Raw genomic sequence first — 18,881 nt, forward strand, 5'->3', positions numbered from 1 at the left:
TGCATAACGTAAACGAAATAATTTTTTTTTTTTCTGATGGGGGCCAATGTGCATCGATGTTTTAAACCGACCGCTTCTCTGCCACGTGGGACATAGCCCTCCAAGTCTACAGATGGCGATATTTCACCTTTACTTACCGCAGTAAAGTAAGGCTAAGACGCTATCTCCCAACAGACATTGATTCAAAACAGTGCGAATTATACTTACTTTTCGTTATTACAAATATATAACTTTTTCGTTCTTTGTTTTCGTCAGACTCGTTAAACTCGTAGTTTTCAGTATAACAGGCGCGCTTCTCAATGACTCAATACCCAATGTCTATGCTCCCTACATAGTGCACACTGCAGGTAAGCTAACGGCTTAAGTCTTGGTATAAAAGGCTACGACATGCATTGATTCGAAATGAGCTGATATAATGCACCAGCTGAGCGCTATTGAACGTATGTTCACTGTTACAGAAAAGTTAAAAGTTTAATGCAATTTCGTTGTACTTCTGTGGACAATAAAAGCACGCTGTACTTTACCTAGTGCACTAGGCAGGGAGTCTAGAGCCATTCGAGACACCGCCACAGGTGAACATGCTTTGCATGCGCCGGAAAAGATAAAGAAGCGCGAATTGTAGCTATGAAGGTGTAGCAGTGGGGCACATATAACATTTCTTGTTATTTTCGGTTAATTCCAAAATAGCCATATACCTTTACACTTTATCCTCATGTTATACAAAGTAAGCTTAAAATGTACAATATGTTTAGCCATGGAACTACATTGGAAATATTAACCGGCCGTTGCTAGCTAGCTAAATTGTTAACGTTAGCTTCTGTAACCAAAAGGGCTGTTTACATATTGTATCGAAGTTTTCTTCAGAAATAATCCTGCCGTACATAGGACAGTACGAAAAGGGCCAGCCGAAAGGATTCTGTAGTAAACCAAAGGGTAAAACATTTCACCCATTTATTACAACGTCACATGCTCTTTGTTTACAATTGCTATTGGGCTATTGGGCTAGCTCATCTCAACTCATCGCATCAACAGTTAATATTCCTTGTGTCAATTGTAGGGAGAAGAGAATGTAGAAAAGGGCGGATATAACAAGCATCTCTGGACAAACACGTGTTCTCATATCCAGTTGTCATGTCCTCGGAGTTGACCATTGATATTCAGCTCACTGAGCTGGGCTTTTCAAGCTGGGATTTTCAGCTGTTAAAGCAGAAAGAGAGCCCTCAGACTAATGGTTCATCTTCTGAACATGAAGCCACCTCTTCAGTATCACCAACCCACTCTGTGGAAAGCCATGTGGGTGAAGAGACAAATATTGCAGTTGGACAGAATACCCATGTTCTTCCTCCAAGCAATCAAGACTCTCAGAGAAATGCTGATCACATTCCAAAAGGTCCTACAGCAAAACCTGGGCCATGCATGGGACAGAAAAGAACGAGGAATGAATCCAGTGAAGACGATGGAGACAGAGAAAATAATAAAGATATAAGGAACAAAGATGGGAATTGGGAGATGGATATTGATGTAAATGATGAAGAGGAAGATGAAGAAGCTGACTATAACTTGTCCGATGATGATGATGATGATAATAATGGCTTATCTTCAGGTAAGTGTGTGTGTTCGTGCATTGGTGCTTAGGGCTGAGAGATAAATCATTTTTATATCAAAATTGCAAATAGTATGCAATTTTTAAGCTGCAAGAGCTGCCATTTTAATTTTAGTCTATATTGTCAAGAACAAGGTCTAAACAGTTTGTGGGCACAACAAGCAGAGGCAACCAACACTACTGTGTACATGATAACATGTAAAAACCATATAGCAGTCTAGCACTCTACATTTGTTTTGTCTTTTATTTTGTTTTTTAAGTATTTTTTTTGTTAAACTAATGCTCACACCTTGAGTCTACATTGATTCAGACACGCTAGCACAAGTCTAAATGATCATGGCGATGATCATTAATATTTTAGCTAGATCATCTTCAGAACCTCAGTGGTTAGAAAATACCATAGTGGTTATAGAAAAGGCAAGTGGTTAACCAACAACAGGGTTATGGATGCACAACTTTCACTAATTCTTCTAGGGTGTGAAGGCTAGCTTGTCTGGTCAGATCAAACAGAAGAGTTACTGTAGCACAAACTGTGGTGTACTCTGTGCTCTGCTAATTTTCTAACATTTTGAATTTTATTGTCTTAAAATAATGCAATGCATTTTTATATTCTGTCTTTATTATAGATACAAATGTTGAAGAGCATCGCTGCCATGTATGTGATCTCAACTTTTCCACTCCATTCCTCCTCAAAGAACATTTACATGTACACACAGGTGTGCGCCCCTATTGCTGTGCTGAATGCGGCAAGCAGTTCTGCCACCTAGCAAACTACCAAGCGCACTTGCGCTCCCATACAACATTCTCCTGCCTCATATGTACTGCCAGATTCGCAACACAGGAGCTACTGCAGGGTCATTTGGATACAAACCACTTTGAGGAAGAGTTTTACCAATGTGATTTTTGCAAGCGCATATTTGTCAATCTAAAGGAGTGTGAGGAGCATGTTCAGACGCACAAGCAAGAAGTAGGAAAATTTCCTTGTCCTCAGTGTGACCGCAGTTTCCAGCAACAGTCCTCTCTGCTTTGCCACCTCAAGTGGCACAAGAAAAGTTCTTTAATTTGCACTGACTGTGGCCAGGCATTCTCTAAAAAAATCGCCCTGCTGCGCCACAGCTTTGTACACCTGGGCCTTCTACCGTACACCTGCATGCACTGCAAGCGCCATTTCCGTCTGGCGTCGCTGTACAACAAACACAATTGTAAGCCGGAGCACATCCAGTGTGTGGCTTGTCTGGTAATATTCAATAGTCAAGATGACTTTGACAAGCACAAGATAGACACAGGTTGCTGGGGTGATCAAATGACCTCGTCTGCAAAGATAAGTAATATTCGATGCATGGAGTGTGGCGAAGTGTTTGACAGCTCAGAGGAACTGAAGAAGCATGCTGGAACACATCAGAGGGTTATGAAGTGCTCTGAATGTGGAATGGGTTTTCGCTCGTCGCTGATGCTCATGTCACATATGGGAGGCCATGCAGGCCAGCGCCCGTGCCTCTGCAAAGTGTGTGGCCTGGGCTTCCCGCATCAGCATTCATATGACAGCCACCTTAAAACATGTGGAACGTTGACTCTGCCACAGGTAATAAAAAAAATTATATTCATATTCTGATGTAGATAAATATGTGTATGTAATTGCCTTAAAGCCATAATTTAGCTCATTCTTGAGTTGCAGCTGACATCACTGTGGTCACTTGCCACCATAATGGGGGCCTAATTCTTATTCATACATAAAAATAAAAAAACTGTTTTATTGTTCCTTTCCACACTTCTTGTCCTTATTAAAAAATTTTAAATTAAAGACATATAAGTATGGATCCCTGACACATTTATCCGCTTTATGCTTGTAAAATCGTGCCATACTCCCTACATAGTGCACATCACAGATTATAAAACTAATAATGCTGCACCAAAACAATAATAAGGCACTAATTCGACAGAGAAATGAGAACATTACAGTTGACAAAAAATGATGTTCGACATGAAGCACAGAAACTGTTACTTAATGACCAACACTGCCCTATAGAGGGTTTTATGTCGATTATCCACCGCATGGGTCCGGCCCTACACAACTCGACACGGCTCGGCATGCTTAAAGCTTGTCGCTTTTCCACTGACAGTGCTCCCTGTGAGATGGAGCTGGCGAGGTCGCAAATACCCGTCTCTCACAGGAATCGTTGGCTTTGAAAAACATAACAATGTTTTGGAATAAATACGGCTCCGTGCCCCAGATTTCACTGGTCAGTTTTCATTGTTGCAAGTTCGGCTTTCACTGGAAATTATCATCAGCCATTGGCCCAAGGAGCATATAAACCTCTTCAAAACCCCTCGAGGTAATGTTTTGAGCTACCATTGTGGGTCCAATTAAAAATAAATGTGAAAGCACTTGTAACTTAAGAGATTTTACAAGCGGCAAGTTTGTGCTGGATTTGAATGTGCTCTGCATTTCGTGGTGATAGTGTCTCTCTGGTCAGTCAGCACTCTGCAGGGTTTACACATCACCATTTAGTTCCTACTCGGCACGGTTGGAACCTGGAGTGAGCTGGAACTGAAAACTTACCCGGTTCCAGGGACCAGGTACCAGATTTGGCCAGTGGAAAAGCAAAGAGCCGTGCAGAGTTGCGTAAAACTGTAGGTTACATGCAGTGGGAAAGTATTAGAGAGATATTTGGCTTTCAGCCTTGGCCTCATTGGAATGTGTAAATATCTCACATTTTCAGAGAAGGAATAATATTTCATTAAATGTTAAGCCCAATTTGTGGAAAAGTTGAGGCAGGAAGTCACAGTTAAACATTATCATCCAACAATCTTTTATATCTCAGTGCAGGGACAGCAGAATAAATTTATTTACTTGTAAACGGGGAAAATTATGGCACCCACAAAAAAACCCATGGTGATACAACCCATGGATAATTATGCTTAAACACTAAAAAATTTCCACTTTGCAATAAATATTAACATATTTTTTTTTCTTTTTTAATCTGTTTCCAGGCATCATTAAAGAAGCCAAAACTAAAGCCTCACACCTCTTCAAAGACGAAAGTTCTAAGCAATGCTCCAAACAGCAAGATCCTTCAGGCTGTTACTTCAGTATGTCAAAAAGAGGTTTCACAAGGTGTGGCATTGCACTCGTTTGCCCCAGTAGGTAACCAGACAAAGACTTCTGGAGGTCCATGGACACTTGTATTGAATAAAGAGTCTCATCCTGGTGGTAATGTGCCCGTTGTCATGTTAATGCAGACACCCATTTCACCTGCCTCAGAGGTCATCAAGAATGCCCAAAGTCCTATATCATCTTCAAGACAGTCCGAAAAACACCTGTCAGCTCCACAGATCCTTGACATTCCCTTAACCACTCCCGGCCAAGTTCCATTCGCTTCTACAGGCCAAGTTGCAAATTTAGAGAAACATTTTCTTTTACATGGCATGGCTAATCCTGCTGCAAATATTCTGGTACCTTTGACAGGTACTGCAAATGGTCCTAAAATGAGATGGACAGTATTAGAAGACGAGTGCGCATCAGTAACAGATGTGCAGGTCAATGCAGAACACGAACAGAAAGGGGAACTTTTGTCATGTCAGGAGAAAAATGACATGAGTAAGACAAAGCCACTTAACTTGTCTACAGCTGACTCACCTGTTTCCGAGACACCCCTGTGCTTGGTGAAAGTTAAGACTAAGCCAAATGATCAATACAGATATCGAACAGGGTCACAGCTAGAGGAAAATTCTGATTTCTTGGCGACTAAAATTGATAGCGAAGCCCTTGATGCTACAATGGAAAAGGTCAGTTGTACTTCTAAAGTTAAACCAGACATTTCAGAGATCAAAAAAGAACTTGTGCCAAACAAAGAGCATGAAAACTGTCGCACTTTGAAGCATTCAGTGGTCTCTTCACTTCATCATCCTTCTCCACCTCTTAGTCCACCGTGCAAGAGACTAAGCCTAGGATAATTTTGCACTAAATAAGTAGAGCCAATAATCTTTAGTAAGTAGATTCGATAGAAAATTGCTTTACATAGATGACTGCTCTTTGACATTCCTATGAATGAATAACTTTGCACAACTTTTTATTTCCAAAAAGCAAATGTGCCACATCAGTCAGAGATTATTGCTTATTATTGTGTCACATTTACTGGTTTGCAGGTTTTGTAACCTCTTGTATTTTTAAGCTGGACGTTTAAATGTATTATGAAATGCTAAACTTGTCCTGTCTGTGTGTTTACAGTATACAGTAATGTCTGTTAAGACACCAGATCTACAAGATGGCATAGAACAGAACTGTCATGTATTTAGAGGTGAACTGCTGTAAAATTCTGCAGTAACACTACAACCCCCACCCCCCCCACCCCACACCCAAATTAGGTCCAATCAGGGTGATTAGATTTTTTCTCTTAGTTAAGAAAACCATGCTGTAAAGAATGTAATCACATCAGCATAAAGGCTAATAAAATATCACTAAAGACACACCTCTGCATTTTTGTTTTTAATTTGAAAAGGCTTCTGACAATATGCAAGAAGCTTGTACTATGCACCAATGATGCTCATCAGTTTGAACTGTTGAACTCAGTTGTGGCTATGAGGTAATATTGGCACACCCCCAATGCTTACTAGGTCATATAAAGTTTCCATTTGAATTATTAGATTTTTACATGATGATTTATGACATGTCTTAATGAAATATGAAATTGGAAGGGTTTAATGGTGTGAAGACATCTCCTTTAAAATAAGAGTTAAAACATAAAAGATAAAGTGCTATTAAAATAAGGACATGATTAACGTGAGAAAATAATCTAAGCTTTTTGAACGACCAGCACAAACTGCAGCAATAGATCCAACTACCGGTCTCTGACTCTACATCTACAAGGTAAACCAACGAGGAATGTGTGTAACAGAGTGTACAATGTTTAAAAACTCAAGCAGCACTACGGTGTCTGATCCACTTGTACCAGCATAACACACATTAACACATCACCACCACATCAGATGAGAATGATCAGCCACCCAAATCATACCTGCACTGTGGGGTCTACCCGAGTGGAGGCAGAAGGCCAAGGTCTGAGTGCAAGTATGTGGGTGGGACGGAAGTTTCATTACCTTATACATAATAGTACATTGTGGTGTTACCATCAAGGGAACACAGTCAGTAAATTTAGTTAAGAAGCATAACTACCTTATATTAATTGTTGATTTTTAAGTTGCTTTTTGGTTGAGTTCATGATTAAGTTGACTTTTAAGTGTTTCTTTCATGTACCCAATTTAATCTCCAGGACTTTTGTTTTATTTTACAGAGATCTATAAATAATCTTCATCTCTTTAATGCATATTTTCAAGAAGAGAATGTACTGTAACTTTAGGGAACACCACTGAACTTTAAAACCACTGCTGTGCTGTGATTTTATGCTCTTTGTACATTTAGGAACAATAATGTACCTCTACTCTCCATTTTTTGCGAGTGTAATTTTTCTCTTTCAGACAATAAAAACAACTGTTCACAAGCTAAAATATCCCCTTTTTCACTTCACTTTTATCTATGTCAACATGAGCCATATTTTGGATTTTTTTATATGTTATTAATGCAGATTTCTATTATTTTAATTACTTAGAGTTACAAATTTATTTAAAGGCTCTGCTGATTTTCACAGGGCAGAAAGTTTTTATATACGTTACACTTACATTCTCAAAACGTTTTATTATAAAAATATTTTACTGGGCAGAAATCAATTAACATATTTTATTATATTCCACTTCTAATCAAAACACATTATTATAGGTTTTCATTTTTCAGAACCAAGAAAAAGGATACACAGAAAACTATGCAAAATGTTCAAAAACTATATTTCCTTTTTTAAGCATCTGCTTTTAAACAGATGAGAGAGGACATTTTTTTTAGGTTTTGCAAATAAATTTATTCACATTTAAAAAAAATCATAAGTAATTAATATATAGTTAATTTATCTCATTTATTAAGCCAGGTTTAATTTTTTACTAGTCTTCAAAGATAAAATATTTAATTACCAGGATAGGAGTCAGATCAGGGCTCATAGAAGGACACTTCAGAGTAGTCCTGTGTGTGTGTTTTTTTAAATTATTATATTTTTTATTATTTATATATATTTTTTTCTTAGATGACACATAACCTGTGAGTAAGAAAACTGCCCCAGAAGCACTGTGGTTTGTAAATATGCATTTAAGCAAAGTCTTTCATCAATGTCCTCCTGCACTGTCACTGTGATAGTACCCTCAAGTCATATTCAACATATTCAGTATTTTAGATAGGGAATATAATTGTACTGTATTCTATTATAACTGTATATTATAATAGGAATACTATATTATGTTGTTATATTTTACACAGTTCAGATGAAAGATTACAAATATTCACCTCTCCTTCTGGAGAAGAGTATGTAATGTATCTTTAGGGAAAAAAATGGACTTTTAAAATCACTGTTGTTCCTTTAATTGCACATTTACCCTGTTTGTACCTTTAATGACTAATAATGTACCTCTACCTTACCTTTTCTTCTAAGTGTTTTCATCTTCCATAATGTGATCAGACATTCTGCAGTGGTTTTTGTGCATAAGATTGGTGACCTCTGTCTTAAAGATTTATTTTAGTCATCTTTGCTACAATCTTAAAAGTAAGGGTGGTTCATTGAGCTATTCCATAAAAGAAACACTTTTGGTTCCATAAAGAATTATTTTTGCTAATACATTTAAATGGGTAAATTACTTTAAAATCGAGGATGTTTCAACCTTTAGAAGGTTCTTCAAACTCACATATTTCATAAACACATAAGTTCTATGGCATCGCTTAATGGACTCCGTAGCACCTTTATTTTTAAGAGTGGAGACTGAGTGTATTTGAGCTGATCTGGCATTTTCCTACCAAGGTGAATTCAGTAAACATAGAGTAAATATGCAATGCCTGCAAAAGTGTTTTCGATACAGCATGTGTACTACTTTTGACCAAGTGTGCATATGTACCTTATACTGTACCTTATAGCTTACAGCTGTACCTTATAGACAGAATTTTTGGTGGATTCATGCATTCTGTAGGGTTTTGAAATCCCGAAACCATCTGATAACAGCCCTGTGCTGCCTCTCCTTCACGTTAAAGTTTAATAAGTGTTTCCTTTATCTGACGCGCAGTGTTCCACACATTAAACCGCCGCCCACACGATTTCAGAAAATGAGCCGTTTGTTCTTAGGAAAGCAGAAAGGCAACTTTCCAGTCTTTCGTCTGGTTTTCATCAGACACCGAATTGGACCGTACTAGCAGAATCTCTGTTTGTGGTAAGTAGCCTATTGCCTTTTGATATTTTACTTTAACACTATGAGTTGAATCGATATATGAGCGCTCTTTGTTTTTTGCCTGTGAAAAAAAAATGAGGAAGGATGTGTCATTTCCCCCATAGGTGCCCCAGGACCACCTGGGGATCAGTTGAAGTGTTCGTAAAAGACGGTTAAGGTAGGAAATACGCTATCGTGACTACCCCATCTTTACCTACAATTGACGCTTTATCTCATTGTTTACTATATTTACCTGTTAATATCACTTGTGTAACACCTTTATGTAGTGTCTGTCGCAGTAAGTTTGCTCCCAATTAGAAAATAATTTGTATTTAGACTACATGTATGAAAGTTTGTGGGCACCTGCTCATACAGCTTGTCTTCTGTAGTGAAGGGTGTTAATGGGGTGTAATCCACCTAGTGTAATCCACAGCCCAGTAAAGCCCAGTAAAGCCCAGTAAAGGGTGGGGGGGTGGGGGCATTACGGCTGAACAATTGGGAAAATGTCTAATTGAGAATTTTCAAACGAATATTGCGATAGCAATTTAATTGCACTTGTTTTCTATGAATTAAAGTCTAGGCCTGTTTCTACAACCACGAAAACCATTATAATCTACTTTAATACTGTGTTGCCAGACTAACCAAAGTTGAGGTAGTTATCATTTACACAGTGTTTTGCTGCATCTGACTGGGCTAACCTAATTTCCTCCTTTTAAAGTAGTTAAAATATTGTTCATGATCATGTTGGCTAGAATCAAAATTGCAGCTCAAGCGATTAGAAAATTGTCACATTATTATGTATACATTGTATAAATGGTTAGACTTTCAGCTCTAGCTTACACTGAGCATTGTGCATGGTGTCCATAATTATAAGGGTGCTTAAAAATGTAGAAAATCTAGGTACTAGTATATGTACAGGTCTGAATTTTAACATTTATCATTGGATTGATGTTTCTTCTATTTTTCTTGATTAAACAATTAAGTCCTTTAAAGGGGAATTTAATTAATTTTTTCAAAATGTCTATATAATTCAGATGTTGAGATATAAATGAAGTTATTTGGAGTGGGATGATTTGAAATTAAAAATTTACTTTGGACAGAGATAATATACATGACAGATATGAATATGTATAGATTTGAGATACGCTTGTTACTGATAACATTTCATAAAAAATCCTAAATGACATATGCAGGTTTTTGAAGATAATAAAATGGCTAAATTTGTGCAACAAACCTCTATGAATGATTTTACCTTTCAAGCAATGAATTATGTAGCAGTTTGCCATGATGTATGTAGTATCTTCCATGACAAGCACTCCATAAATCAAGATGAGTTTGCGTATTTGATAACAATCCTGCCTTCCATACAGCAAAATTGGGTAATAAAACTGTTAAACTAATCTGAGTCTTCAGGCAGGACCTCTAAATCTGCATTAGAAGTTCACAATGTAGTGGTGTAGTAGAATTACTTCTATGAATCTTTAAAGTGCACTGTTTATTCAGAAGGTCATTGTTTGGGACAGAGCATAGTTTCCATGAGATGCCAGGAAAGTAACTAATACAAAGACCCTGGAGACCTCTGTATTTTTCCTTGAAGCCCACACTGTGTCTGAGGAAATCTCTCGCTATAAATGTTTCTGTACTTCTTCGGTTTGGCATCAACAATGTCCGTCCAACTTCTGACCAATCACAGTCGTTGTGGTCTGCGTTCACACGACGCATAGATACACTTCTGGAGAGGTGTGCGTCAGTAGGGTTCACGTTGATGCAGAAGTATAAATTGGCCTTAAGCTACAGTATATGACCTAAATGTTTTGGAGACCTGTTCATCAATTTAATTAATACCATTTCTTCTGGTATAAATTGTATTAATAAATAGGTAATTCCATTTTGCTGATTTATTGGAATTTAACCAAAAAAAAACATGGTTGTAAGTTGGTACACAAACTGGATGATTAGTTCTGGACCACAAACCACACCAACTCATCCTAAACATATTGTGTGGAGCTTAAATTTATCATGCCCCATGCTAAGTGTCAGCTGAAGTGTTATAAAGCCCCCCCAGCATTGTCCTCTGGAGCAGTGGAACTCTTCTTAGGAGTGATGAAGCAACATCTTAGGAATGATCTGGAGAGACAGAGTTAATCATCAATCATCAGTAACTGAACCTCATTTTTGTCATCAAATTTGTGACTGAATGCAATCCAAACCTTAAAGAAATGTACCAGTAAGCCTTCACGGTAGTTTATAGACCACAGCTGTAACTGCAGAAAAGGAGCGACAATGTTCATGGCCTATATTTCAGTAACTGTACACTTTCAGAAAAAAGGAGCGGTAAAGGTACAATATTAGTCAGAAAAGGTACAAAGTGTGTAAATGTACCTTTAAAAGTACAAATGTGTTTATAACTCCAGTTTTGTTGCTTAAAGGTACATTACATTCTCTTCTCCGGAAGTAGAGAGATAAATGTTTGTAATCTTTCATTATAGAACTGTGTCATATAAAAAAGTCCTGGAGATTAAATGGAGTGTATGAAATCAGCACCATTTTAACATCTACAATTATAATAAATAAGGTACAATTATGTTCCCTAATTAAAGGTACACATATGTACCACCACAGTGACAAACTTTCTGACAGTGTACTGCCTAGTCTGTTATTATTATTATTATTATTATTATTATTATTATTATTGAAATCTGCCTAGTAAAGTGATATTATATAATTAATTTTAGTTAATGTTTTCGACTGTGAAAACAGGTGTATGTACCTGTAAACAGGTGTATGTATATGTAAATATTTTGTTGATTTTACAGGAAATAAATGTAAATAGGATATTCTTCTGCAAATTTGGGCACTTCTTTACCAAACTTAACATAATTATATTTTGTATTACGACATTACATAAAAAATGCAAGAGACTCATTTGGAAACATTTTCACCTGATCATAGGTCAACCATTTTCTGTATTTTGTGCACTTTTTTTGGGTGCTTTACTTGTCATCCACTCAAAAAGATGTTTTTGATTTGTGGCGTGTTTAGTAGACAAAGGGGGTTAGGAGATTTTCAATGTAATCTGTAGTTTAATAAGGTCAAGTATGCTCCATGTCTAAAATATCAGGACTCGGCTTGGACTGCATGAAGGTATGTACATATTGAAAACACACAACTCTAATCTCCATAGAAAAGACTCCAAAAGCATGAACCAAGGTGAAGAAATTGCATTATTCGTTGCTCTTATTTGTGGGAAATAAACATTTTATAAGGTCTGGAATATTCCCTACACAGGTTTATCCTTCACTTTATATCATTATGTCCCTAAGTGACATTTACTGAACGTCCATGATGCAATCATATGACAGTTTGTGAGTTTGTAAACATGTGAACTCATTTATAGAATGGCAGTGTGATGGTTGAGGACATACAAACCAGAGAAAACTTACTGTCAAAGCATATTTTTGTTTCTTAAATGTGTGCTTCAACCTTTTAAACAATTGAAATGCCTTAGTAGCCTGTCGTATTTCACATATTACCCACTCTGATCCCATTTCAAGAATAAATTTTGAGTTACAAGTTACAAAATGGGTGTTGTGATATTTATGTTACAGTGAGATTTTAACCCAAAAATAATTACAGAATACAGCAAGAAATGTGAAAAATGTCTGATTTGGTCTGTATATTTCTCATGATGTGACTTCATGGTAAACTATGTCAGGGCCTATAGGTTAAGCCAAGTATAAACAACATTTGTTTATGCTTCCTCAAACAAATTGTTCCACCGTAAAAGATGTGGGGCCTCTGAACGCAAACAAACCAGAGAAAACCATGTGTTCAACAATCATAGACATTCCCTTTAATGCCCTCTGTTTCAGAGTAAATAGTGGAGAAGCAAGAGTTTGTGTATAAACTGAAATGAGTGAAAACAAACAAACAAACAACAAAATCGTCAAGATAACTTTAAGGTCAAGGTTTAGGCTGGTGCAGTTGGCTCTCAGAGTAATTTCTTTTGATGCACCTTGTGCTTGTTCCAGTGGATCTCAACAATGTAGATGTGAATTGATCTTGGAATGTAATTTCTCCACTCACATACTAACTCACTCATTCACTCAATCACATACATACTCACTTATATTTACGGACCACAAGTTTAATGCTTTCTGTTTAATGCTTTCAATCAAGGAACTGTTTCTGGATTATTATTATTATTACTTTTACATTTTTTATATAATTTTTACAATTATCCCATTTTCTCACCATTTATTTATTGCCCATTTCTATCGCATTCATTCTAGAACATCTCCACCCCTCACAAGCTGCCAGCAAGCTGGGAGAATGAAATCAGTATAACAGACATGCGAAACCATCCAGCAAATCTTTTAACTGCTGCTAGCATAATGTCACTGGACAGCTCAACACACTGCCCAGTTTAATTATGTTGGCTAACACTCGCGTTGGCTAGCATCATGCTGAATTATGGGGAAAGAGGGAGAACCATCCCACTTACTCAGAGAATCAAGGCCATTTGTTCCTTTATTTGTGCCTTTCATAACATTCCTTCATTATCTGTAACCGCTTATCCAGTTCAGGGTTGCTGTGGGTCCAGAGCCTACCTGGAATCAATGGGCGCAAGGCAGGAATACACCCTGGAGAGGGTGCCAGTCCTTCACAGGGCAACACACACACACACAGTCACACTTTTGAGTCGCCAATCCAACTACCAACGTGTGTTTTTGGATCGTGGGAAGAAAGCGGAGCATGTGGAGGAACCCCACATGGGGAGAACACACCAAACGCCTCACAGACACCCAGAGCGGGACTCAAACCCACAACCTCCAGGTCCACTGTGTCGCCATAACATTTTCTTGGAATTTGGTTAAAAACTTATTAGTACCCAATAAACAAATAATGTTAGGTATTCTTCTGTATTACTGTCTTATAGTTCTGGTTCTCTATGAAGAGCACACAATCACTCACAAAAGCCACAAAATTCGTTTTACCTGTGGACATGGGGTAAAGTAATAATTACCGGAGATTGTCATTGTGTTTTAATCCTGCCCAAATAGACAACTTCAGTCATTTTTCTGGAGTGTGTGCGTCCCTTCCGAATTGATATGTAGGAGAATATTCCATGATATCCCAGGCACTTTTCTCTGTTTTGTTGAGAATATAGGAGTTTAGTGATGAAATTTTGCCCACTGCTTCTCAGTCCACCTAATACATGCACCTCAGACTCATGTAAAGCTTCTCCAGAGCATCCCATTCCATTTCATGTTTTCTAGAGCCCCTATGTGCACAGTGGAATGCACTTCAGAAATATGTGCACCTTCAAGTAGATGAATTTACTAATTAAAATGGGTGTCTACAAACCTTTGGACATAACATGCATGACAAGTTTTATCATCCATGACCCAAACCAAAGGCCTAGCTTTTATAATTGTGTTTTAATGGGTTTTTTAATGAATATTTCACAATGCATAGATAAAAAGATAAATGTTAAAAACGTTCAAACATGAGCAAAGAATTGAAATAGTGCTTTCAGTTATGAACATTTTGAAGCCAAATAAATGACACTTTTTTTCCATTTCTCTTTGTCTTTGTAGGTAAACAATAACAGTAGTGTGCACAGGAAATGGAAGATAGCAGTGTGCTGATTATAATTTTCCTTTCTCTTGTAGGCAAGTGTGACTTTTTTCTCTCTTTCACACCTCCTTTTTCTTATATCCATCTACCATGCAAGACCATGAGAGTCATGTTTGGTGGGTTTGCTGATTTCCTGTAATGCTTAGTGCGTGGTGTCACATCTGAGAGTAAACATAACCTGTATAGTTAGTAGAAAGGCAGTTAAAATGTTTTTAAAATGTTTAAGTAGTTTAAGCAAATCTGATCAGAATGAATTATTATTGAGTGTGAGAAAATGCCTCCCAGAATTCTCCTCCAAAAGAACAAAACCATTGCTCTTATTTTGTGGTCTTTAAACATACCACTGACCTAGTTAAGAGTATGAGTAATCAGTGTGGTTAAAAAAAAGTTGTCAGATTTCCTGAAGCAGACAGACTGGGCTATAGAATGTCAAAGTGAACGTTAAAAACACCTTGGTAGGTAGAGAATTTCATTCTAACTGTACAAAGCCTGGGACATTTAGGGAAAAAAAATGTGGTATTCTCTAGAAATTTCATTTAACAGACAAAATTTCCTAAGACTAAATTTCAAAAGTTTTTACTGAGTAAGGTGTTTTGAAAATATAACTGCGTTTTTTTAATTTGATGCCTGTAGAACACAAAAAAATATTGGGATAGGAAGAATTTAAAAGTGAAAAGCTCCTAAAAAATATAGGTCACACTGTTTTAAAGTGTTACACGCAGGTGAATATAAAATATATTTAAAAAGAATGTGCAAGGTAATCGCTCATCACTTGACAATATGACACCCCTGATTATTATCAGGATTTTCCTTTATAAATCATTGGTTGTTCGGATCAGTTATATATAATTATTATTTAATATTTTTATTTATTAGTTATATAATAATTATTTAAACAAAATTAGGCAGGTGCATAAATGTGGGCACCCTTGTCCTTTTATTGATTTGAATACCTTTAGCACTAATTATTGGAACACAAAACTTGTTTTGTAAGCTCATTGACCCTTGACCTACATACACAGGTGAATCCAGTTACGAGAAAGGGTTAAGGGGCCAATTGTAAGTTTTTCTCCACTTTGCATCCTCTCTGAAGAGTGGCAACATGGGAGCCTCAAAACAACCCTCAAATGACCTGAAAACAAAGATTGTTCAACTTCATGGTTTAGGGGAAAGATACAAAAAGAGATTTCATCTGTCAGTTTCCAGCTCCAGCAACCTTGGCTGGTCTGTTTCTCGGTGACATTGCACTTACGATATTCATCGTTGCAGTCACATACTTCTGCGTGAGCAAGCGTAGACAACAGAAAGAAAATGATAGATACAAGATACAAAAAGAGATTTCAGCTGTCAGTTTCCACTGTGAGGAACATAGTGAAGAAATGGAAGACTATTTTAACAATTAGTATCCTCAGTTCCCAAATAATTAAACAGTGTGATTATAAAGTAAGATGATGTTACAGGCATCAAATATTAAATATGTTCATATTTACAAAATGTAATAAATTTGTGCAGTGAAAACATAGGAATGTTGTTTTCATTTTTCAGTTGTTTTTTAAACAATGTCCCAACTTTTCTGAAAAAGGGGTTTGTAACGTTGCAGTGATCGTGATCCTTACAGCATTAATCCTCAGAAAGCTCAGGAAAAAGTGTCATATTGGGTTTGGCATGTGTGACTATCTGAGGCGAGTATACAGTGTTCTGATGTCCTGTTTTTTTCTCTTTCGCTTTTTTCCTTCACTAGCCATGATCAGTGCAGAAGAAACAGGTAAGTACATCCAATATATAGCTAGAAACTGACAGCAGTATTAAATCATTTATGGTTAACGTTTTTAGGGGCCCTTATAAATTAAATATCTAATACCCTTATAATGCTCTTATTAAACTGTATAAAGCCAGTAGCTGATAACTCTCCGCTTGCTAATGGCAACATTGCAGACAGTGACTCATTCTTTTTCAATTTATGAAAAGCCAATATACTGACACCTAGTGTTATGTATGTATCATAGATTCAGAACTAAAGCTGATTTAAACATGGCTGCTCCCTCATGGAGGACCCATTCTATGGAGCTCAATTTGTTCATTAAGTGACTACAAAGCAATTTGATTCATCTCAGGTTAGAGATTACAGAAATAAAATTGACTGTGAGAAAATATGTGTGTTCTCCCTGTGTCAAAAACACATGCTGGTAGGTGGATTTGTTATTCAAAGTGTCCCAAAGGTGTGAGAATGTGTGCTGCCCTGTGATAGACTGGCACCCTGTCCCAGATGTGTCCTCCCCTTGTACCCAATGATTCTAGGTAGACATTGGACCCATCTTGATTCAGAACTGGATAAGCGGGTACAGCGGGTATGAACTAATCAAAATCTTCTATACAGTCCTATAACATATATAGGATTTGTTTGAAATATTTTCATTCTCTTCAAATTTCTCTGTAAATATCCAGTTCACTCCATATAAAGCCAAATTCATGCCTATTCTAAAGTAAACATTAGTGGTTTCCTTTGCACAGTAATCACATACTAATAAGGTCACATTAAGGAGGTGGAAATTTTCAAACTAGTTTGTGGTGAAAGTGGCAAGATATAGCAAGTGGTGTTGCTGCCATACAGCTCCAGGTTAAAAGCGAAATTGTCCACAGGTGTTCTGTGATGGACTGGTGCAATGTCTGTTGTGTGTTCCTGCTTTGCACCTAATGGTAGTCTCCAGACCCAACACACTTAGTGTTCTCTGAGTATATTAAGCATCAGTGATGTATTATATATGAATGTTTGAAAAGAAATGGTGGCTGGCATTAGCCAGAAGAAGCATATGTTAGTACACTTATAGCATTAGGGGTTATTTACCAAGTGAACTGAATTACCAATAACTAAAAAATAGACTAAAAATAAACAATAAACTAAAAATCAAGAGGAAAATATAACTAAATCAAGTTGAATCTAATAGTTGTGAAATAAAAAAAATGACAAGTGAATAAATTCCAAAAGAATTTTGAGATCAAACGGAATGAGTAAGTGATTATTTACTTATCAACACTGTCAGTTGAATTCATAGGATAATAATAGGTGTTTTTTCTTCTTTTCCAAGACAGCTACTGCTACCAGATAGCTCCAGCAACCTTGGCTGGTCTGGTTCTCGGTGACATTGCACTTACGATATTCATCGTTGCAGTCACATACTTCTGCGCGAGCAAGCGTAGACAACAGAAAGAAAATGGTAAAAAACTTTGAGAACCACTTGAATGCAGGTTGCTTTGTAACCTGATTGTATTTCTACTATTTATTAGTTTGTGTCTTCACAGCTGATAAAGTCTACATGAATGTCAGAGCCAACAGCAAACCCTGAGTATCTGGAGAAGATGCCACTTCTACAAAAGCAAACTGACACTTTGTTAATGCAATAACAGTATATTATATAATAAATTAATAATATATAATAAATTAATTAAGCATAGAATCCCCACATAAAACTGGTGTTCATCAGTGCAATTGATGTTTAAGGACAATACTATGATTATATTTAAGTCTGCTTATTAATATACACAATTAATACCAATGTAAATAAAAATGATTTGTAAACATTTATTGACCTGCATTAATTTGAAAACAGTATAAAGAAAAGATAAGGTATTTGATGCCTATAACATGTTATAATGCAACTCCCAAATATTTGGAACACTTTGCAAGCATCTACTTCTAAAACGCACAAGAAATTGATGAGATAAATTATTAAATACCTTGAGCATATATTTTTCAGGTTTTTTGGTAAAAGAGGTGAAAGGTTTTTTTTTTTGTAGATCTACACTGTATGCAAATAAATGGGTAAACAACAACAAAATAAATTCACCATTGTTACACCCTGCCCTTATTCACCAAAACTGCAGAAATTAGCATTGTATATAATATACAGACTCTGCTGTCTTTGTATATTTTTATGTTTTGTACAACAATAAAATATATTCTTTGTGGGAACCAGTGGTTGTGCACATGAAACTTCACTTGTGGTTAGTGGTAAACATTTCCATTTGCCAAACTAGTGTTCAGTTCCCTGTTTAGGCAGGAATAACATGTTACTTTAAAGATTCCTGTGGTAAGTCTTAACAATTAACAGTTAAAAAATTCTAAGCTTTGTGATATTAGGCAATTTCTAAGGGAAATTGCCTAATATCACAAATGAGAGGTGAACTCATGTTTTTTGGGAGGAGTTCACTGTGGCTTCAAAATGTATATGAAGCTAAACCCCCCAAAATAACAGGCATGCTAGGCATTAAGTTTAATAGAATGATCAGTTTGAGACATACTTTTGTCAAGGTTTAGTTGGTGTCCTGGATTGTGAGTACGTAAGGA

At 36.7% G+C, this 18,881-nt stretch overlaps 2 protein-coding genes across 4 annotated transcripts; both read left to right on the forward strand.

The window, feature by feature from the left end:
- Positions 1–135: 135 nt before the first annotated feature.
- Positions 136–7,087, forward strand: wu:fe05a04 (zinc finger and BTB domain-containing protein 17). Of its 3 annotated transcripts, XM_066684101.1 has the most exons (5): positions 550–933; positions 1,058–1,603; positions 2,230–3,185; positions 4,595–5,389; positions 5,832–7,087. In XM_066684101.1, the coding sequence occupies exons 2-5, from the start codon at positions 1,132–1,134 to the stop codon at positions 5,913–5,915; spliced, it is 2,307 nt and encodes a 768-aa protein (XP_066540198.1). In that variant the 5' UTR covers positions 550–933; positions 1,058–1,131; the 3' UTR covers positions 5,916–7,087. The 3 variants fall into 3 exon arrangements, with proteins under 3 accessions (XP_066540197.1, XP_066540198.1, XP_066540196.1); XM_066684100.1 differs by lacking the exon at positions 550–933 and adding an exon at positions 136–347 and having other exon boundaries at positions 4,595–5,997; XM_066684099.1 differs by having other exon boundaries at positions 4,595–5,997.
- A 1,682-nt stretch (positions 7,088–8,769) lies between these two features.
- Positions 8,770–18,498, forward strand: hcst (hematopoietic cell signal transducer). Its single transcript, XM_066683976.1, has 6 exons — positions 8,770–8,899; positions 9,022–9,074; positions 14,497–14,571; positions 16,278–16,301; positions 17,623–17,751; positions 17,837–18,498. Exons 3-6 carry the CDS (start codon positions 14,526–14,528, stop codon positions 17,878–17,880), a joined length of 243 nt encoding a protein of 80 aa, XP_066540073.1. The 5' UTR covers positions 8,770–8,899; positions 9,022–9,074; positions 14,497–14,525; the 3' UTR covers positions 17,881–18,498.
- Positions 18,499–18,881: the final 383 nt, after the last annotated feature.

The sequence above is a fragment of the Hoplias malabaricus genome, chromosome 10, assembly GCF_029633855.1.
Source record: "Hoplias malabaricus isolate fHopMal1 chromosome 10, fHopMal1.hap1, whole genome shotgun sequence".
Lineage (NCBI taxonomy): Eukaryota > Metazoa > Chordata > Actinopteri > Characiformes > Erythrinidae > Hoplias > Hoplias malabaricus.